This window comes from Eubalaena glacialis, chromosome 8 (assembly GCF_028564815.1).
Source record: "Eubalaena glacialis isolate mEubGla1 chromosome 8, mEubGla1.1.hap2.+ XY, whole genome shotgun sequence".
NCBI lineage: Eukaryota > Metazoa > Chordata > Mammalia > Artiodactyla > Balaenidae > Eubalaena > Eubalaena glacialis.
In genome coordinates this window covers 1072033-1095597 of record NC_083723.1, presented here as the reverse complement: position 1 = coordinate 1095597, position 23565 = coordinate 1072033, and the positions used below count along the sequence as shown (strand labels likewise).

The 23565-nt window shown below is 44.3% G+C and overlaps 1 protein-coding gene across 1 annotated transcript in view; it reads right to left on the bottom strand.

Moving 5' to 3' along the window:
• The window catches only part of ABCA13 (ATP binding cassette subfamily A member 13), a 312932-nt gene that overhangs the window by 131176 nt on the left and 158191 nt on the right, over positions 1 to 23565 (bottom strand). The window contains 5 exon segments of the mRNA XM_061199026.1: positions 831 to 966; positions 5852 to 5939; positions 7595 to 7713; positions 9614 to 9683; positions 17247 to 17336. Of these exon segments, the coding sequence (XP_061055009.1) occupies positions 831 to 966; positions 5852 to 5939; positions 7595 to 7713; positions 9614 to 9683; positions 17247 to 17336 (503 nt within the window).

The window sequence follows — 23565 nt, the reverse complement described above, 5'->3', positions numbered from 1 at the left end:
CAACTAGAGAAAGCCCACGCGCAGCAATGAAGACCAACGCAGCCAAAAAAAAAAAAAAAAATGGTGGAGAAGGGAAAACAAATATGGAAGAATAAGACAAGGTTGGGGTAAAGTCATAGCATATCAGGATAATCGTTTAGCATTTACTTCTATGTGAATTAATGCTTCGACAAATATATCCTGTGAATAAATTATGATGGCTATGGCCTGCTGGTATTTATACATCTGTTTGCTTTCTTTCTTTCTTTCTTTTTTTTTTAAAGAACTGAATGAATTTGATAAATTACAACTTAGCCCACCCAAATGAAACATATAATATCCCCTTAAACCAGTAAATCCACTCTGGGTTCCAGAAATGGACCCGTGTCATTTACATGGGTAAGAAATAAGAAAGCACAGGTAGTGAATCTGCAGTCAACACAGATAACTTATGAGTTGAGGGCTCAGCATGAAGTAAATTATGATAAATTATGATCACCTTCCCAACAATAATGGTGATCTGGGTCGTCTATAACAGTTTTCTGTATGATAGTGTCTTTTTAAAGAGAAAAATTCTCCTTGCTTCTGGAAGATGCTAAGTCGCTAGGAGCGAACTCTCTAGTCACCTGAGGTCACAACTTCCAGGAAGGTAAAGACACCGAAAGACACACACACACACAAAAGCAGCCCGGGCCTCCCAATCTGTACCCATTTCTACATGGACTGGCTGCCAGCAGAAACCTCTTATCACGCTTCACGTTCCTATTCAGAATTTTCTCTGTTTCTTTCCCTTTTAAAAACACTGTCTTTGGAAAGTACTGAATTACAATCTACATTAAAAATAGCTTTACCGTACTGCCTCTAGTCTGCCACAGGGGGTAAGAGCCTCCACAAAATAAGGTTGTTGAGATGATTCAGGTAGGATGGCAGGGAATGAACGCCCTTCTGATTGTACCACACCCAAAAAAGAAAGAGAACTTAATGGCCCTCGTGAAATTAGTTCTGAAGTCTATTCATCAGCCGTTCTCGGATGCGAGGAACACGTGTAAATTAACTTCACCAGCACCTGAACGCAGGTCTTGGAGTACTGGTTCTGCACAGCTGACAGTGAGCAGTGAATTCCAGCCTGCTAATTTTACATTTATCTCCAGCATATAATTTATGGCTAAAAATAGATTAATTTTCCCCAGAACAAATGTTGAGTGTTGCTCTATAATTATATTCTCACAGCAAAAAGGGAATCTAAGACCATCATTTTTTTCTTTCTCAGTTGGTAAGCTAATGAAATTTGACCTGCAAATTAAAAGCAAGGAAATGATAAGAAAAAAATGATTACTTTCAAATTAATAACTGAATGTGGAACGTTATTTCTCAAAATAAATTGAAGTGAACATTTGCTGAGCATGGAGAATAAGGCAGCAGGCCTGTCAGGCAGGAGAAAGGTGAAGCAGAAAATAGGAGACAGACAATGCTATTAACGTTGAAATAGGAAGTAGCATAAAAAATACTAATTGAACCATCAGTATCTATATTTCAAAAGATCAATTTTAATGAAAAAAATTTTAAATGTACTCAGTTTGGAACACTGGTGAGTGTCTTTAAGAGGTATAATGAATCAACTGGCAAATTCTGACCTTAATTCAAGTTCACTTCTCTAGATGATGCCACCTTCTGTGACAGACAATCTTCTTTGTGGGACTAGAGCTGCTCCCCAGCAAGTTCATGCTCGAAGGAGGCCGCGCAGGTTCTCACAGTTTGTGCAAAGTCAGGGCCGCATCACAAGTCCCTCGGCTTCCGACCCAATCCCCCCCCCCCATCACGGGGTGACCAGTCATTTTCCGCCAGGGTCCTGTGTTCACGGGGGCAGCTGGGCTACCACTCATGAAAATGCCAGTCTACACAGGACAGTGACCTCAGTTATTTCTCAGAGAGCTCACATCACCAGGCAAGACAGGAAGCAGCAGACCCCTCCCTCTTTCACGGCAGCTGTCAATACACACCCCCTTCTTCAAATATTTTCTTAGGTTCAGGGAAACCCTTAGCAGTCATTCTTCCCAACTCCAAGGAGGAAGAAATGCCACTTGAGACCGACTATCCACAGACCCGGGGCAACCAGGTAGATCTGAGACTGGTAACAAAAGCCGCCACAGATTCGCAGTGTGTGCAATTCAGACACGTGATTCTAAAAAGCAGGGAAAAGTGTGGGTGTCCCTGACGGGACAGCTCTCCCTGCACTGAGGTCACCTGCCAGGGTGTCCACCGCTCCTGTGCCCGGCACAGCGACCCTGGGCTCTGCAGGCCTGGGCCGGCCCCCTGGAGCTCCCACCTTAACCACACACAGCCACAGATGTGCTGACACTCAGGATCTAGCCGTGTTTCTGGAAATGATACAAGCACAAGACTCTGTTAGAGTCAAGGGACAGGCTGATACAGTCGGAACCCCGGTGTGTGGACAGGAACCCCCAGGACCATGGTCCATGACCTCCCGACCCCCAATCTTGGCTCTTGTAACTGCTTCACTGGAGGGAAACGTATGAAAGGCAATGGTAGTCTTTGCCCTGGATCTGGGGTCTTCAGATGTTGTTTTGTTTCATTTGTTTGTTTTAATTTTTGTTTTAAAAGCAGGGAGATTTTTTTTTTTCCCAGCTTAAGAGTGACACCGTACAAAAACATGGAAACCAGAGTGGGGCAGCTGTGTGGGCTGGGGGGACCTGGGATCCTGGGCACCGTGCAGCCACCCCCCGTGGGCTCATGGTTCTGTGTCAGGTCCCGTTTATGCCCCGCTTCTTCTACGCCCTTGGCTGAGGGACTCTGATGTCCTCCCTCTGGCCCGGGCTCAGCCCCTACGCCTCTGCTGTCACTGTAGCGCCCGGCCTGGCCTCCAGGACTGGGTCCCCACTGCCATCCCCACCGAGGCCAGCAGCCAGAAAACCTCTCCACCCAGGTCCCCGTCTCCAGGCCAAAGGTCGAGAGGGACACCTCAGGACAGAGACCAAGTCACAGGTGCGGCCATGAAACTCTGTGACAGTTGCTGATGGAGGGGTGGTGCTGAGTGACCCTCTCAGGGGACAAAGGGGCTTCTAGGGACCTAAGGGGTTGAACCCGGAGAACCCTGACTTCACCAAATACCAGTGATTAACTCCAGAGGGTGCAGCCTGAACTAACAGGAACCATGATGCAGCCTGTGGATCTCAGTGAGATGATGGAAAGCCCCGGGTGCTTCACGGGGGCGAAGTCAGAGGGCAAGGGCGCTGCCACGCTGGACCGAGAGGGCTCCAGGCCCAGCTCTCTACAGGCAGGAGGCCGGTGAGAAGCTGCTCCAATGGCCTGTTTCCAAATCTCCACCCGTGGCTGTCAGGGGAGATGGGAGAAGCGCCCGGCAGAGTCAGGGGCACCGAGGATGTGGTCGTGGGGACAGTCCCAGGGGGCCAGCAGGGTCTGGTTGGGGACACTCCCCGACCCCCAGGAGGGAGGCCTTTGCTGAGCCCAGCTCTGTGAAGGCCAGATGCCGACGGCCCTGTAGACCGTGACCTCCCACCCTACAGCATCTTTCTGGTGATGGGTGACTGGCACACAGAGTTTCAAGGAACAGTCTGAACTTCATTTTGGTTCTTCTATAAATTGGCCTTCGCTTGGGAGAAATTTTATAAATTCTTTAAGCAATAGATGTTTCATAATAACCTATAAATTAACATTTAAGGTTAAGCACAGTTCAAAGGAAGAGCTTTTCTTTTTCTTTTTTTCTCTTCCAAGAATGCTTCCCTGAAACACTGGACCATTCTCTGGAAGTAAGTTGTGGGATGTCCCTCCCTGCCAGCCCATAAGTCAGGACACAATGAAATCCAGTAACTGAAGGAGGAAGTCAACCTCCTTTTAGGAACACATCATGACACCTCAAAACAGACCTTTCACCTCAGGATCCTGAGTAACAGTTCCTCAGAAAGGCAACTGAGTAACTGTAAGAAAAATAAATCACTGGATGGATATTTAAATGGCTAAAAGTCTATGTGAGAACAGAACGAATGCCAAACACCAGGAGTTTGGCCTTTTTAACTGAAGTGCATACCTTCTAGAGGGTGTTTAATTAAACCAGCTGAACACTCAAGATGTGAATGAAATAACTCATAAAGGTTCCACGAGAGACATTCTACAATACAATGAATTTATAAGTATTAAGCCTGTTCCTATGCAAATGGTCCATTTTCTCCTCAGAAAGACTATGAAAATCACTCCATGTCTTATGACTGTACCCCAAAGGCCAAAGTTAAAGGCTGGTGGCTAATTACTGAAAGGTTAATGCAATAATCTGACACGGCATCAACAAGCAACAGTGCTGTAGGGATTTCAGACAACAGATGCCCTTCACAGCCAGTGCGGTATCGTGACTCCTGGGCTTCCTGGAAAGAAGCTCCATCCCCAGAGGTCTGCATACCGTTGGCTTGCACACCTGTGCCTGGCCAAGTCCACGTCAAACAACATTAAAAGCTGCAGAAGTCACTAGTCAAACATGTCAATACAGAAGACAAATAAAGAGGGAAAAGAACAGGTGCCAGGGAGACACAGGGATCTTGTGCCCTCATCACAGAAGCAGAGATGCAGGGAGACCCCAGACCCTGAAAGCAAGGACACGACGGCCCACTGTCAACAGAGGGCTTGGGACTTGGACAGATTAGAAAGTTAAAATGTTCTGAGAGGAAATGAGTAGATTCCTTCTACAAATTGCATTGATTTTAATAACAGCCACATCCTGTGTTCAAAAGCCAGCAAATGTATTTTAGGTTATTTTTCTATCAAGCTATGAATCTTGATATTTTCGTATTAAGCTATAAATCTTCTCATGCGTGTGGCCTACAAGGTAAGAGATCTGAACAAATCTCAGCTGAAAGAGGGATGTCTGAACAGTCCACACAGGGACTAAATTTTTTCATCAGGGATTATGTTGTGAAATACGACTGTTAACACTTTTTTCCGGAATTGCAATCGTGAAGTATGAATGTTAGCATTTTCCTCAGGGATTACGTTGTGAAAACCTGTAAAGCACCTTTATTCCAATGAGTAAGCCTGCACCAGGCACAAGCCCGGATCCTGATAAGTTTTTCTGTGTCCCAGGAACCATGAATGCCCAGCACAAGGTAGGGACATTTCATTAGTGATATGACAGGTTTACAAGCAGACACTTCACTCCCAGGATCTACTCTTTCCCAATTTTTCTCCTAGTTGGGACCGACACCAGACAACTATTTCCCCAATCGCCGAAGACTGAAAGCTTCGGATCTTTTCCCATCTTAAGGTTGTACTGACTTCTTTCCTTGGAGAAACCTGTCCTGATTCACTGCTTCTAAGTTCCCGCTGGTGGGTAAGGGCGTCTTTCCTCTATCCCAGCCCTCCTTCCCTCCCAGCCACTTTTGGTGATGCCAGGGAAACTTTCCTTATTCACAGGGACAGTCTCCGCAGGGCTTGAAAATCCAGCCCCTGGGAGGAGTGCACCATTTTCTTTGTGTCCATCCAGCTCTGGGTCCATCCAGCCGTCAGGAAGAAGAGGAATTTAAGAGCACGTATCAAGATCACCATTATCCTGACAACGAATGTCTTTAAACACAGATTATTTTCTCATTTGCTTTAGATCCATCAGGTGCATTCTGATTGTAACAAAAGACAGTGACCTATTTCATATATTTCTATACAGCCTAAAGGAAAACTAAAACTAAATTCATTTTCTCTTTCAAGGGAATGTTTATGAACAACTGGTTTTATTTCTCAGTAACAAACACTGGGATTTGGTTTGATTCCACCTGTACCCACAAAGGTATTTACAAAGCAAGTTTCCCTGAATGCTTTCTAAAACAAGAAGAAAAAAAAGAAAAATTATTACCTTTGTCAAAGTTCTGGGTTTTGATGTATTTGAATGTGCGTCTTGAACTTAATCAGGGATTCTCACTCCGAAAGACCATCCTCCGAGCCTGCTGACAGTAAAGGCAGTGTTAGTGTTCTAACCAGGCAGCATCAGGCCTTCCTAACAGAGGGCCTCCCCCACCCACTGGTCGTAGAAGCCTCAGACACCAGCTGCTGAGCCCCCAGGCTCCGTGTCGTGGCCTCACAGGGCTCAGCCTGCAGGAGGACGTGGCCTGGCCGCTCAGAACTTACCATCCTGTTAGGAAACACATGCCACGTAAGGACACAGCTGTGGTCCCCTGCACCGCAGTTATTTTAATTAATTGTTGTTTCTCCTACAGATCAGCTTTCAGAATCACTTAGTCTGTCAGGCTCTTCTGAGTTACTCTGATTTGAATTGTTTTCTCTTCCCTACTCTTGCTTCTTTAATCCTCAGTGCAAACAAGGCCTCCTTCAGGAAGGCATCCCCAGCTACTTTGGGGTGCATTTCCTTCTCTTTGGGGTTCTCACAATACCCTACATTTCCACTTATTGTGTTAATTGCTACTCTGGCTTTTAACTGTATTCCTGCTAGTTTATCTCTTATGTGGCTCCGTGAGTCTCTTGCGGGTACAGTGTCAATTGCTACTCTGGGTTTTAACTGTCTACTTGCTAGTTTATCTCTTATGTAGTTCTGTGAGTCTCTCGCAGGTACCGTGTCAATTGCTACACTGGGTTTTAACTGTCTTCTTACTAGTTTATCTCTTATGTGGCTCTGTGAGTCTCTCGCGGGTGGGAATTACATCTTTTGTCTCCGTATCCCTTGGGATGTGTAGTATCTGGCACTCATGAAGCTTCTAAAAATATTGGACCTTAGAAATAAAAACACATACTAAACTTTGTCTCCCAGTCTCTGATAAAAGAAGCTTGAAAAACAAACGTCCACTGTCGTGCCCAGACTCTCAGCAGAAATTTTGGGGCACAGGAATAAGGATGCATTCCCACCCGGCTCCATTTAACTCATCCATCCATTCACTCATTTCAGAGACATTGGTTGAGTGCCTTTTGTATGCCAGATACTATTCTAAGTCCTGGCCACACAAACTCCAACCTGCGAAAAGCAGAGATTCTGGGCCGTGTTTAAAGACCTGAGGAATGGGCAACGGGGGAGATTCAGGCAAAGTACAGTGGGGGCCGGAGATGGTCCAGGAAGGATCAGAGGTAAAGAGAGCCTGGGGGCAAGGGGGGGTGTTGCAGGCACCTCAGACACACCATGCAATGATTTTGCTTTGGGGTCTCAGGAAATCTGATGGAGTGGTGAATGTGATTGCAATTCAAAGCAATGAGAAGCTCATCCCTACCCCCTCACCTAGATTCACCCTCTTAGGCTCACGGAAATGCAGCACAGAACAAAAGCTTTCCCCAAAATCACAGGAAAGGAACTTTAAGACACCAGGGAGACCACTATTTCATTATGCTGTTAACGTCTCTGGGCTCATTCTCTAAAGCACTCAAGCCGAGTCTGTCTCCCCAGGTGACTCTCCATGGACGGGATTCCCCCAGGGCAAGAGAGAAAGTTGGCAGGAGGAATCTGATTAAGGCTTGCAGCATTTCTTTGGAATTCTTATGAGCATCAAGGTTAGTACTAGACTTCTGAGTTTTGAAGAACATCAACATTTGAAACACTCGGATTTCTGAAGTAATTCTGGGAACAGGAAAGACCCAGTGCTGGTTTCAAACCCACCTTGGTTTTTCCTCCGGCGCCAGCAAATACTCCTCCAGGGGGAGGCCGGAGAGGTTGAGCAGCCTGTGGCCCAGGCGGTTGGTCAGGTAGGGAACCCTGGTGCTTCCACTGGGGCATTTCTGCAATTGTTTCCAAAGATGTCAAGTAGAAGCTTATTCATAACCCACACACAGGTTTACTGACATTAAAGTAAACGTGACTTTCCCTAGCTGTCACATTTTCAATGAATCGTCGATGGCTCTTTACATGTTCTCAAATCTCTTTAAGAGTCACCTATTAATACATTTGAGAACTATGCTAGAATTCCACTGCAACCTTTGCTGTCAGTTAGATTTGGGAACTTCCCAACCTTTTCCTGTATGTAAGCTTGGGCAGATTTGTAAGAACTCAAAAGGGGAAAAATATTTTCACTGGGGTGACCTCGCATTTGACGAACCAGAAAGAGAATCAGAGGATGATGAGCAAAAAATTCAAAGGAACGTGTTTCTTCCCTAAATGCCTGAAGCAGACATCAAACTCCTTTTCTGCAGTGACTCACAGGCTTAGAATCAGGAAATATTTGCCCAGCAGGAACCACCCCGACTCCCCCTCTCCTGAGGGCCTCTGACTCCTAACACGGGGACCACAATTTCTGCCCAAGCACACAATGCCAGAAAAAACAAGGATTCTTCAGTTGAGTCAATTGCAGGAAATGCTGCATCTTTTCCACCCCTTGTGTAATGATTCATACATGATAACAGCATCTTGCAAGAGCTACAGCAAAGAGACCTGTTAACCAGAGCTTTATCTGGCCTTTCTGAAGCTGCCTTGGCTATGGAGCTTTTTCATGGGAAATGCTTTTCTTCTTGCACACATATTACTGAGGTCTCACATGAGGTTCACGTGAGTTGCAGTGAATTCACATCAACCACTTGGTACTTGTTCATTCATTCCTCTGCCACTGACACTCAATCTAGTTCCAGTAAATTTTAGGGAGCTGGTAACAAAAGGTACCAGTCTAACAGGATGACTAGATCAAAGCCACAGAATAAGAGCATGGAGTGAAAAATTACAGGGTTCATGAGTTAATGGAATAAACAAAACGGGGAAGAAACAAATTACTGTGTCCAAAAAGAACTTGAGCAGAACAGCTGGTCACTGCAAAGGAGCACCAGTCAATGGTCTCTGGTGGGTCCCACCTGGATGTCCACCTCACTGCTGTGTAACTGCCTCACTTACATCCAGACATTTGGTCTAAGAGAAGAAAGCAGACCGGGTCCATTGAAAGGAAGACTTCCTAAAGTCACTAAACTATTAGGAGGGGTGTATCCCACAGGCCACTAAACAGAAAGGTCCTGTCAACATGTTCAAGTGGCCGTTTTCTTAATAGATCCTGAATTTAAATTAAGATTTCGCTTTTCCTTTTTCAGTAAATTAAGATTGCCATATCAGCTTGCTGATTGTGGCTAACAGGCCTGTGCCTTTTATTAATTGCCTTTTGAGATTTCCTTTGAAATGGGTTCCAACCAGTTTTCCATATAAGTTTCACTCCATTCTCCTCCGCAGACTAGACAGCAATGCCTTGCACTGTAACAGGGGAAAACCCACTTCCGTGTGCTCTTGTACTGATCAGTCATAGTTAGAAGAGCCAAATCCTATCTTAGCTTTTAAAATCTAGCTCTCAAAACTCAAATAAAAATACAACAAGAGCTTGAGGTCATCCTGCCTTGAAATTCTGGGAAATTTCCCCCCAAAGGGCAATCCTAGCTTCTTCAGCGTTAATTGGAGACGATTCCTTTGCTTCGTGAACACTGCTGGACAGTCACCGATCATGACCAGTGGGCAATGAACAGGAGGACCACCCTGGAAACCATGTCACGACACCTTTCCAAGAAGCAGCTAATCGAGTAACCCTAAAGGTCATTTAGTTCAAAAGTTCATTTAGTTAACAAAAGTGAAGGTTTTTCAGATGGGGGTGAACTCATTTTTGTTCCTTGAGGTTTAGACTTTTTAGAAATCAAAAACACGGTGGAAACCTACCAGGTAGCCGCAGGACTCCTGGACTTCTGGGTGAGAGAAGGGGTCCATGCACCAGCAGGAAGAATTCCCCCTGACAAAGCGGAGGAGAGGTGGGATGATCCTGAGATCACAGAGCTGCTGTATTTCCATGAAAGCATCCCCCAGACCGGAGCACAGCTCATGAGAGCATCACCTCCCGGTGCAGAAGGCCAAGCGTTCACATTTGTTTTCACAGCTTGAGCTGTTCATCTGATGACAACATTCTATTACAATGACAACATTTCCAATATATTAAATGATGCCCACTCTGTTCATGCACTGAATGTATCACCGAGGCTCCTGGGACCTTCAGCAGGGACTCGGGGGGCTGTCGTGAACTTTGGGGCTCCTGGTGGCAAAACCAGGAGCCCTCAGCACCAGTGTAGCAATTAATAAACACAGGGAGCTGCTAATTCCTTTTCATCGTGTGACACTGTAATTGAATCATCATTTAAAGAAAGGCAACTAGTATTAAATTTCCATTATGAAGAACCGCAGTGCCACAGAAACTGCTATGAAAACAACTTAACAGCAGAGGTTCAGAACCCTTTATATTTTTTAATATTTATTTTATATTGGAGCACAGTTGATTAACAATGTTGTGTTAGTTTCAGGTGTACAGCAAAGTGATTCAGTTATACATATACATGTATCTATTCTTTTTCAAATTATATTCCCGTTTAGATTGTTACATAATATTGAGCAGAGTTCCCTGTGCCATACAGTAGGGCCTTGTTGGTTATCTATTTTATATATAGTAGTGTGTGTATGTTAATCCCAAACTCCCTAACTATCCCTCCCCCCCCCCATCGTTCCCCCCGGTTACCATAAATTCATTCTCTAAGTCTATGAGTCTGTTTCTGTTTTGTAAATCTGTTCACTTGTATCGTTTTTTTTTTAGATTCTGAATATTAGCCATATCATATGGTGTTTGTCTTTCTCTGTCTGACTTACTTCACTTAGCATGATCATCTCCAGGTCCATCCATTTTATTCCAAAGCTCCCTATAACTTTTCTCCTTGTTAGGCCTCATACTTTGATTTTTCTTTTTCACTAATGTTTGTAAATCAAAATCTGCTTTAGTAATGATAAGTGTTATTTACTCAAAAATTGGGGGAGAAGGGAGGAAACTGACATTTACTGAACTACAGGTGCCCCGCTAGATGTTTCTACTACAACCACTTGCCAGCCTCACTTTTGGGAAGGGGGAGTGGGGTTCTCAGAGTTCAGGGGCTCACCCAGCATCACACTGCGGGAGACGGTCTTTTGGCCTCTGAGCCTCGCTTTTTGCTCCAGGACTTACTGCTCCAACGTGAGAACGTCAAGGTGAAACACGTCCAGTCCCATGAAAAGAAACCTACCATTTCTATTAACAAGGTTAGCAAAGTACAATTTCCATGTAAATTTCTGAAATAACAAAAATAATTTCAAGGCTTTGACGGTGTTACTTTCTTGGTTAAGCAGCCAATGGGGACTCCAGTTTGAGTCTTGAAAGTGAACAGGGAAATATCACCTAAGGGAGTGATGTACTTCATCGGACTGCTTGCTGTATCTGATAATTACTTGGGGAAAAAAATGACTCCATTTACACTTCTTGAGCTCAGGGCCTTCCTTGCTTTAGCTGCGGGCCTTCAGTGACTGTGGGCAAGTGTTCACAGCATAATGAATTTCTTCAAAAAGTCCTCTTTGTCCCTTCCAAATCCTCCACTAGTTCTTCTCCTGGCTTCCTGTTAGAGAGTAATCAGATGTGACCCGCAGAGCTGCACAGAGACCAGCAAGAGCATTGCACAGATTCTGGATTTGGGAGCCTCCCAGCCTCCAGGAAGTTCTGAGCTGCAGGAGCCACGTGAAGCTGCTCTCACAGGGGAGGATGGAGGGGAGGGAACGTGAGGATCAGACACGTCCACTTCCCTCCGGTGTCAGGACCCCAAGCGCCCAGCACCTCGGCTTTGCGTGGCGCCCGGCCGGGCTCTGCAGGACACACGAGCAGTGACGGTCATCCCGAGTGACGTGCCTGACACAGTCCCTCCGTCCGCCGGGTTTGGCAAGGCTGGATCAAACAGGCCTCTCTGACACAGGCCCACTGCCTGCAGTTTCAACCGTCAGAGAGCACTTTGCATCTCGGCGTGAGGAAGGTGTTCTCAGGACCTACTCCTAAGAGAGGAAGTTCTGACACAAACTCGCCTGAAAGAGCCAAAAGCCTGGCACAGGGGCCACCCTGTGGTCCAAGGTGACACTCGCACTCTCTCGATAAGTGGAAGCAGGGTGATGTTAATGGAGCAGAGGAAGGTCAGTCAGGGCCCAGATCACACAGGGAGGACACGGCAGAGCTGGGATGTGGGCTCGTGCAACCCCGCCCAGAATCTAGGTCCCCCCCTTTTCCAGGGTGCCGGACATGTGCCCTCTGGGTGCTTTTGCTCCCTGACCTCAACTTTCCATCTCCCCAGGCCCATCTGAGGGAAGCTGTCACAGCTGTGCCAGGAGCGAGGACCCGACCTCGTGAGCCAGGGAGTCTGGCACCTCAGAGATCATTCCTCAAACTGCTGCCATCTGACCACGGACACGAACCTGACCCATCTCCCCACTTGGCTTTGAACGTGCAATAGAAATATAAGATTTGCTCACTACCACTCTGTTCTATACAAAACAGTATCAAGAATGAGTGGGAAAAGTGACAGTTTTACTTCAGCAGTAGTAGGGAAATCATGGCTGGAGTGTCACCAGACACAAGTCCTGGGACATAAGCCTTGGTATTGAAATCTCCCAGTCTGCTTCTAAAGGCTGGGAACTTCAGCACATTTAAAAATTTAAATTAGGCATCATCTACTATAATGGGAAAATGTAAAGTTTAGTTCATGTTTATACCACAATAGCTTTTTCTAGAGATTTTTGCTGCCTTCTGTGTGAAAGGAGGTAAAGGCAGGAGTTCAACTTGGTTCCTGCAGCATGAGCTCAGAGTCTGAACAGAAAAACCGTCAATATGCAGAATCTCATCTATCGTTTTAAAATGTTTCTGTTAATTCATAATGAAACGATGACTAAAGTCTGCCTAAAACGGAATATGTAGATATTGAATTAAACAATGTTTTACACTTACAGAAGGACACATATTTGTTTTAAACAAAATCTTTTGCTTTGCTCTGGGACTTCAGTAAATCAAGCCTTTGTGTGTAACATGGAAAGAAATTATTATAGATAGAAGGATCCAAAGCACCCCCTTGTATAAGGCACCTCGCCCCCCAGCTTTTTGTCATGCTGACCAAGGAAAAGAGTGGAAATGGTTACAAATTAGGAATGAGTTAAGAGATGAGGATTTCACAAAGAAAGAGGCAGAAACAGACCAGGAAGGCAGAGGAAAGCTGAGGGCGGAACAATGAGCGTGGTCTGCAGGCTGCGGAGGCGGGTGCACAGCTCTGGGGACTGCTGCCCTTCCTCCAACAGCATCTGAAGGTAAAACAGATGTCTGAGCAGAATTCGGAATATGTTCCGCTCCCTTAGCGTTTACTCTACTTCTTTTTCCCTCTTGAAAGACTAGATACTCCAATTAAAAAAAAAAAAAAATCTCCCAACAAACAAAAGCCCAGGACCAGATGGCTTCACAGGCAAATTCTATCAAATATTTAGAGAACAGCTAACACCCATCCTTCTCAAACTCTTCCAAAATATAGCAGAGGGAGGAACACTCCCAAACTCATTCTACGAGGCCACCATCACCCTGATACCAACACCAGGCAAAGATGGCACAAAATAAGAAAACTAAGGCCAATATCACTGATGAACATATATGTAAAAATCCTCAACAAAATACTAGCAAACAGAATCCAACAGCACATTAAAAGGATCGTACACCATGATCAAGTGGGGTTTATCCCAGGAATGCAAGGGTTCTTCAATATATGCAAATCAATCAATGTGATACACCATATTAACAAATTGAAGGATAAAAACCACATGATCATCTCAATAGATGCAGAAAAAGCTTTTGACAGAATTCAACACCCATTTATGATAAACACTCTCCAGAAAGTAGACACAGAGGGAAACTACCTCAACATAATAAAGGCCATATATGACAAACCCACAGCAAACGTCATTCTCAATGGTGAAAAACTGAAAGCATTTTCTCTAAGATCAGGAACAAGACAAGGATGTCCACTCTCGCCACTATCACTCAACATAGTTTTGGAAGTCCTAGCCACGGCAATCAAAGAAGAAAAAGAAATAAAAGGAATCCAAATTAGAAAAGAAGTAAAACTGTCACTGTCTGCAGATGGCATGATGCTAAACATAGAGAACCCTAAAGGTGCCACCAGAAAACTATTAGAGCTAATCACTGAATTTGGTAAAGTTGCAGGATACAAAATTAATGCACAGAAGTCCCTTGCATTCCTATATACTAACAATGAAAGATCAGAAAGAGAAATTAAGGAAACAATCCCATTTACCATTGCCACAAAAAGAATAAAATACCTAGGAATAAATCTACCTAAGGAGGCAAAAGACCTGAACACAGAAAACTATAAAACACTGATGAAAGAAATCAAAGATGACACAAACAGATGGAGGGATATACCATGTTCTTGGCTTGGAAGAATCAATATAGTGAAAATGACTATACTACCCAAACCAGTCTACAGATTCAATGCAACCCCTATCAAATTACCAATGGCATTTTTCACAGAATTAGAACAAAAAATTTTACAATTTGTATGGAAACACAAAAGACCCTGAATAGTCAAAACAATCTTGAGAAGGAAAAATGGAGCTGGAGGGATCAGACTCCCTGACTTCAGACTATACTACAAAGCTACAGTAATCAAGACAGTATGGTACTGACACAAAAAGAGAAATATAGATCAGTGGTACAGGATAGAAAGTCCAGAGGTAAATCCATGCAGCAGTGGTAACCTAATCTATGACAAAGGAGGTAAGAATATACAATGGAGAAAAGACAGTCTCTTCAATAAGTGGTGCTGGGAAAACTGGACAGCTACATGTAAAAGAATGAAATTAGAACACTCCCTAACACCATACACCAAAACAAACTCAAAATGGACTAAGACCTAACTGTAAGGCCAGACACTATAAAAATCTTAGAGGAAAACATAGGCAGAACACTCTGTGACAAAAATCACAGCGAGATCCTTTTTGACCCACCTCCTAGAGTAATGGAAATAAAAACAAAAATAAACAAATGGGACCTAATTAAACTCAAAAGCTTTTTCACAGCAAAGGAAACCATAAACAAGACAAAAAGACAAGCCTCAAAATAGGAGAAAATATTTGCAAATGAAGCAACAGACAAAGGATTAATCTCCAAAACATACAAACAGCTCTTGCAGCTCAATATCAAAAAAACAAACAACCCAATCCAAAAATGGGCAGGAAGACCTAAATAGACATTTCTCCAAAGAAGATATACAAATTGCCAACAAACACATGAAAAGATGCTCAACAGCACTAATTATTAGAGAAATGCTAATCAAAACTACAATGAGGTATCTACCTCACACCAGTCAGAATGTCCATCATCAAAAAATCTTGGGCTTCCCTGGTGGCACAGTGGTTGAGGGTCTGCCTGCCAATGCAGGGGACACAGGTTCAAGCCCTGGTCTGGGAAGATCCCACATGCCACGGAGCAACTAGGCCCGTGAGCCACAACTACTGAGCCTGCGCGTCTGGAGCCTGTGCTCCGCAACAAGAGAGGCCACGACAGTGAGAGGCCCGTGCACCATGATGAAGAGTGGCCCCCGCTCGCCACAACTAGAGAAAGCCCTCACACAGAAACGAAGACCCAACACAGCCAAAAATAAATAAATAAATAAATAAATAAGTTTATTTTTTTAAAAAAATCTACAAACAATAAATGCTGGAGAGGGTGTGCAGAAAAGCGAACCCTCCTGCACTGTTGGTGGGAATGTAAATTGATACAGCCATTATGGAGAACAGTATGGAGGTTCCTTAAAAATCTAAAAATAGAACTACTGTATGATCCAGCAATCCCACTCCTGGGTATATACCTGGAGAAAACCATAATTCGAAAAGATACATGCACCCCAATGTTCATTGCAGCACTATTTACAATAGCCAGGACATGGAAGCAACTTAAATGTCCATCAACAGAGGAATGGATAAAGAAGATGGGGTACATATATACAATGGAACATTACTCAGCCATGAAAAGGAATGAAATTGGATCATTTGTAGAGATGTGGATGGACCTAGAGTCTGTCATACAGAGTGAAGTATGTCAGAAAGAGAAAAACAAATATCGTATATTAGCGCATATTTGTGGAATCTAGAAAAATAGTACAGATGAACCTATTTCCCGGGCAGGAATAGAGACGCAGATGTAGAGAATGGACGTGTGGACACAGCGGGGAAGGTAGGGAGCTCAGCTCAGTGCTCTGTGATGACCTAGATAGGTGGGATGGGATGGGAGGGGGAGGGAGGTCCAAGAGGGAGGGGATATATGTATACATAGAGCTGATTTACTTCACTGTTCAGCAGTAACTAACACAATATTGTAAAGCAATTATACTCCAATAATATATATATATATCTTTTTTTCTGCCAACTGTTCTTTCTTTGTTGCCAGGTTGGGCCCAGACTTTATCCTTCAGGGCCACAGGTTATATTTCAATTTCTCAAAGGTAGACACTTTTTACATCCTGTGTGTTTCTTTGGACAGAAGGGAGATAAAAGCATCCCCATGGAAGCTTTTATTTACTTAAATAAATTACTTTCTTTTTCAGGAGAAGACTAAAGTGAAACAACGTAATTAATTTTCTATTAATTCTTCCTCACTGAGACTGCTAATAGTTATTCAGTCTCGTGCTAATCACCAACATGCCTAATGCACAGAATGTCATCGCAAATTAGGAAAACATAAGCCAGTATTGTATTATTGTCTGGATTTTTATATTTATTACTGAAAAACATACACTTTAGTACTTAATACATCATTATGGTTTTTATCACTTTCCCCATTTGTAAATTCTTGAGCCACAGGCCATGTCCTCCATCAATCCTGGTTCCTACAACAACATGATATTTATAGTAGATCCTCAATAAATAACTGTCGAGCAAAATAAGAAAGAGAGAAGAAAGGTATGTTTATGAAGGAAGGCATGTTTTATCAAGGTTTCATGACAGGTCATCTCTATATTATCACTTTCAAAACCTAGAAAAAAAAAGTCTTCAAAGTAATTCACACCCACACTGATGTTACGGACTTTTTAACTCCCTTTAGTTAAAACAAGTACAATTAATCTTTTCATAGGTACAAGTTTACCCTAAAAATAACAGTTACTACATATTTCATACTTAATTGCTACCTTATTCTTTTAGTTTTGTTCTTTTGGGGTTTTAGTTAACAAAGGGAATGTTATTCATTATTATTTAATGTTTTTTGCAATGATATAAAGCATGTATTCACCAAGGAAGGGAAGGGGCGATGATGGAGCTTATTTCAGGTCATTTTAGACGGCAACACCCCTCAGGCCTGCTCAGTCTCAGCCCTATTGTGAGAACAGGTGATACAGTCCTGGAGAAACCAGTCCTGCCAGCCTGTGGGGGACTGGCTGGAGGCTGCACTTCTGCATCGGATACTTACAGGTCTGAGTGTAAGTCAGCACAGAGCGGGTCCTGATCCCCAAACTTCCGCAAAAGCACGCGGGTGAGCTCCATGTCACCGTTCTCACTGCTGCTTGTCGTGAGACAAAGGAAACAAGGTGGGAGGTTAGTACTTGCCTGGGAGCTCACAGGACAGTCTGTCAGAGAGAGCCCAGGCCAACTGTCCAGGCACATGTTCCTAGCAGCACAGATAGAGCTAATTGTTCACCTTTTTTATGGTGAGGCCAAACCAGCAACCAGATGAAGAAATGTCTTAAAAGCACAGTTTTACCACCACAGATAATGCATTTTTATATACTTGCATTCAAGTGTATTATTTTTCTCATCCTTTCACTTAACATTATAATATTACCAACTCTGGCATTTTTGTATGTTTTTTAAAAATTAATTTTAAAGACTGAATAGTATTACATCATGTTAATATATTAAAGTCTATAAAACTATTCTCTTACTGCTAGAGCTCTGATTTGCTGTCAATATGTGTCCTATAGCATAACCCTGCAACAAAACAACTTCTTTTTTTCATAAAGTAGTTTATTTAATTTTTTATTTTATTTATTTATTTTTTCGGCTGCACTGCACAGCACGTGGGATCTTATTCCCCGGCCAGTGATCAAACCCGTGCCCCCTGCAGTGGAGGCATGAAGTCTTAATCACTGGACCTCCAGGGAAGTCCCACAAAACAACTTCTTCTATTTGTTTTTGTGTGTGTTTCTATATGTGAATTATATTGAACATTTTCTTCAATAAGAAGAAAGAAGTCCTATGTATGCTTTAAGTACACAATGAATTATAGTATCTATTTTACTGGCACAAATCTCAGAAGTCTGTTAATAGTTCAAGCAGCATCCATGGGAACCAAGGCCACCAAGATGGAATCTTCTTATTGAAGACACCATCAAAGATAAGACACACTATTCTTATAGTCTGGAAGAGATACAGAAACAAACTCTACATTAACTTCTATCCATCAATTGTAAGAAATATCTTGACTTGAGAAAATGTAAAGGAGATGATATTTTAAACCTGGCTGATTAGGAGTGGGGCTCATTTCAATTAATTAAAATTCTGGATGATAAGTGTTTATGAAAGAATAGAGATTTATTACTTTCTAGAACTTACATCATGTAATTTACAAAATGCTTTTGAATAGACATCGCTGGGAACACTTACCCTCAAAATAAAGGAAAAAATGATAGATCATTTACATGTGAACGATGACCTCAAATCTTTGGAAAGAAGCAGTATATAAATTAACAAATGAGCATAAATGGTTTTTTCTAAAGAACTTCAACATTAGCTTCTCAAGAAATGTAGACACCGCAAAGTAGCCTTCAACCACTGATTCTTCTAATCGATTTCTTTGTTTATAGACAAAGCAAAGTTGACTCCTGAACACCTTTCTGACTTTCTACCAGCGATTACACCTGGGGAGGTCTGGGTAGGTGAGGTTCGCACACCCCACGTCCCGAAAGTACACGTCAAAGTCCAGAATGAGGCGCAATGTCCATCCTCAAGCAGTGCAGCCTCAGCACAGACGGGGACTTTACAGGGATTCCCAATTTCCATAATCGGCAGTGAGCCTCTCACGCAGCAACCTGGTGTATTCTCTGCTCAAAATGTATCACTGGTTCCCTGTTACCTATGAGCCTTGAAAGAGTATTCAAGTCCCTCCCTGCTCTTCCCGACTTTCTCTCCCAGAAGGCACCCCGGCCCAGCCCAGCAGAACCGCCCTCTGATGGGGCGGACCAGCTCCCTCTGACGGGCATCCGCTTCCCTGCTACCTGGTTGGACACCGTCTCCAGCCACTAAGCTCCAAGTTCCTCCTCCTGTGAGCCCCCCTCTGCCACCTCTTCCATCCCGTTTCCTCCCAGTGGCTGCAACATCTCCACTGGCTTAACTGTGGGCTTCTCATCGTGGAACAAAACAATCCATGAGAGAAAGGGGAAAGCTTAGGACAGTAGTCAGAACAGAGCCGATTCTCAAAAGCACTCCGTGGAACAAACTGTCATCTTGCTAATGCACTGAAATCGTAGACCTACTCCTTCATCTCTACCCAGTTATTTTACTTCCCTCAATTTGATCTTCCCAGACCTCTTACCTTTCAGAAAGGACCAATTATAATGGAAAAGAAAGAACAGCCCATTACACCGGGCCGAGGACAACTCTACTTTCAGGCCTAAGTTGGAATGCGAACACCACTATAGCATCCAAAACCAAAAAGAATAACTATTTATAGGAAAACACCTTCTTCCCCACTGCGTGAAATACAACCAAGATTTTAAAATACCTAGGTGGTTTACAACTGGCCTAATCTGATTCCATACAGCTGTGTCCAGAAACACACAGTGATGAAAGATGCTGAAATTTACAACAAAGCTCTGTCTCATAAGTAGGCAGCATGACCTCTGTTTCTGACAAACGAGAAAACACTTTTAGAAGGAAAGGGACGTATTTTCCATGGAAATGTTGCCCATAAAAAGAAAACAGTATTTGCGGCATCTGTGAAAATACTCTGAATAGCTCTCTTTTGGCCCATTAATCCAAGAACAAATATGAAAGTTTGAAAAGTTTTTTCTGAAAAAAAACATTGATTCACAAAGTAGTTTACTTGGAATAATTGCTAAGAGCAAGTTTCAAAGTTATAGTTTACTTTTTACTACTTTTTTGCTTAGGTCTAGAGGTCACTTAAAAAAAAGGAAAAAAGAACTAGCTTTAAATTATCCCTGTTGCCATAAAATTCAAATGCTTGTTCTTAAACTATTTTTTTTTGGTTGTCTTCAAACTCTTGACTGTATTTAAAGTGCTGTTAGTGGCACATGAAGCCTGTCTTTACCAGACTCTAGGGATTGGAAAGAGTGCTTGACTGGGATTCCTGAGGCATTTCCTACATGGGGCACTGCTTCCTCTCCATGTCAGCGTTCCTCAAAACTCCACGTGCAGCAGCGTGATCGGGGGCTTGCTTGAACCAGCGCATATTCCGCACCAGCACCCCAAGGGGCTTCGTGTTAACAAGAATCCCAGATGGCTCTGATGCACATGGAGATCAAACCAACTCGAGAAAGCAGCCTGCGTGGGGCTCCCCCCATACCCTGCTCCCGGTCCAGCCCCTCCCTGTCCCGTGCCAGCCCTGGGCTGACCGGCAACGGCTCCAGGGGGGCCGCAGGCTCTGTGGGAGCTTCCACAGGCAGAGGTGCCCCAGGCCGGGCAACACAGGGATGGCATTTGAAGAACAGGTGCAAAGCACCCAGGGCAGGGAGGAAAAAGGGCCATCCTGCAGAAGGTGGCCCTCGGAGACCTGCGGACCTCAGCCTCCCCGGTCTCTTGGCCCGAAGGAGGAAAGCAGATGCCTTCCTACTCTTGAGCCAGGAAGCGTGGCTGCCTGGGCATCTCAGGACAGACACGGCCGAGGGTCCCAGCAGCCAGAGAAACTCAAACAGCGCAGATGCTCAGTGAATATAATGTGGATACACTTAAAAATAGCTCAAATGGTAAAATTTGTGTTGTATATATTTTACCACAATAAAAACAAATTCGCTGAATGAATAGACACCTTGAAACAAAACTAAATAAATAAAGTAACAGTAACTGAGAGTCATTTGCCTACACAGGACTTTCTTTCTGAAACTGAGACACGGTTTCCAGGAAACTTCTGAGAGTGAAAGGGCATGATTAATATGGACGCCAAGATGACAGGCCTCACCTCTGAGCAAAGCAGGACACGTGGTCACCCCACTAGAACAGAAGGAGGACACAGAAGGAGGTAGTGGTGTCCATGGTGAGCCTTAAGCAGAGCAGCTGTGCATCCAAAAGGGGCACAGGCACCCTCCTCGCCCACGAGGAAAACTCAGACGAGCAAGGAAAGTCTCCATCAGTATGAACCATCTCTGGCAGCGCCTTACAGTTTTTCCCTCATAACTAGGTAAACTGCTACTCTACTAAACAAAAACTAATGACACGTAAACTCGTTCTTTTCTGTTTAGTCTGAAATTAAAGATTAGAAGCGGGGAAATACGCGATTTCTGACAGAACACACACCCTATCCTATGGCCCATCCCGTCTGTAAGGATGAGAAAATGAGCATCAAATATGTAGCCTCCTCAGCTTCTTAGAAATGGAAGAAAATATTAAAATATCTATCATTCTCAGACTCAAAATATTTTGGAGTGCATTCTTTCTATGAGAGATTAATACTGTGAGAACAGGAAAAATGCTCTCAGACAAAAAAAACATAATTACCAAATTAATAACGCAGTGGAGAAAGTGAATGGCTATTTGCAACCATTTCAATGCTATTTGAAAATGGTTTCAGTGACATGAACGCCATGTAGAGAAATCTTCACCTGCCTGAGAAGAAAAGGTGAAGAGGTGAAGACGGGGCAGAGGAGAAGGGAGATCACTGAGAATGTAACTTAATTGCATGTGATGCTCAATCCATTCAATATACAAAGTGAAATTTTAAACAGTCATAAAGTGACTGAGGACATTCAGTCTCAAGAGTAACCTAAGAGCCGCCTAACAAAGCAATGCATCAGCAAGTCTGGGCATCAAAAGCAAGAGTGCAGATTTGGAGAAATAAGATTCCTCTCTCCCACGAATGTGGGGATTTGGGCCTGTTCTGTTCATACGTTGGTGACTACCAAGAATGGTATGTGGCATGTAGTAGGTACATAATAAATACTTGTTGAATAAAAGAATCAAGGGTTTTATGGGGCTGTAAATCAGTGCACATTTATAAGGGTAATCCGGTAATATGCATCCTGAAAATATTGATGTTACCCCCAAAAAACTTGTGATGGAAATGTATGATGGAAAAAAATGGACAGCTGCAATTTTGTAACTGAAAAGCTCAAAATATTCACAGCTCTTACATACCTGAGGAGTGCAACAGAAATCTGAACATCTGGCTAGTAAGAAGCATTAGTGGGGGCTTCCCTGGTGGCGCAGTGGTTGAGAATCTGCCTGCCAATGCAGGGGACACGGGTTCGAGCCCTGGTCTGGGAAGATCCCACATGCTGCGGAGCAACTAGGCCCATGAGCCACAATTACTGAGCCTGCGCGTCTGGAGCCTGTGCTCCGCAACAAGAGAGGCCGCGATAATGAGAGGCCCGCGCACCGCGATGAAGAGTGGCCCCCACTTGCCGCAACTAGAGAGAGCCCTCGCACAGAAACGAAGACCCAACACAGCCATAAATAAATAAATAAACCCAAAGTTTAAAAAAAAAAAAGAAGCATTAGTGGACATTCTCACACATTTAACCATTCCATAAACGAGGGATGAGAGCAGGTAAATAAAGCACTGGGCCAGAGAGGAGGACCCCTCTTGGAAAGGAATACTCGGGACAGATGCAGGGTTCTTCACACAGGGCTGGGGGGCGGGGGATCCCGTTACCACGGAGATAGAAACAAACCAAAGAGTTCACTCTCGACTTTTCCTTTTGTGCCTGTATTGTCTAACTCCACATCACACAGCGTTGTAAAAGTGGCACGAAGATCAGCAAGCACTCAGAGCCTAGCTACTGCAGCTCAGTGCTTTCATCAAGATGTGCATTTGACAGAAGCAAATTTACCCCCGACCTCCCGGCTGCCCGCACGATGCTCAGCCCGATGAAGGTGCCTGCTCAGCGTGGACCAGGCGCCCCCAGTCTGGGTCTTGGCCCCAGTGGGACTGAGCAGCGCCTGCTGGAAGGAAGATGGTCCGGGCTCGGCACTCAGTGTAAAGACACCCAGATCCCGGCCGCAGCAGGTGATCAGCGAAGATGCTCAGTGAAGATGCTCTGAACTTGGTCCAGAGGGACCAGCCCACCCAGGGCGAGGCTCTCAGGAGGCCAGGACCTCTCTCAACCCCACGTGGGAGAAACAACACCCCTGGAAGCTCTGAGAACTTCCTACGTAAACTCATCTGGCAGCAACACTCAGACTGGCCTGAACATATCGGCAGAACAGGACTTAATCTGGCTTGGGGCTGTGTCGGGGCCCCCTCCTGTTTAGAGAGAAAATCCAGACATTTCTCTGCAGAGGGGGGCGTGCAGCTAAGGGCCGGTGTCCCGGAAGCAGCCTTGGAGGGTTTGTGAAATATACAATGTATATACTCTTCTAAAGTCCTAACCATTCTGGACCACATCCAGCCCTCCCAGTCCTGGCTCAGGGCCCGTGGGTGGTTGTGAGCCCCACTCTCTGCATGTCAGCGGTCGTGTCCCCTTCCACCAAGGGGAGCTGGGAGGCACAGAGGTTGGACCAGACTTGCCGCATCTGTCGTAAGACAGGCCCCGAAAGAAGCAGGAGCTTCTCAGTGCTCA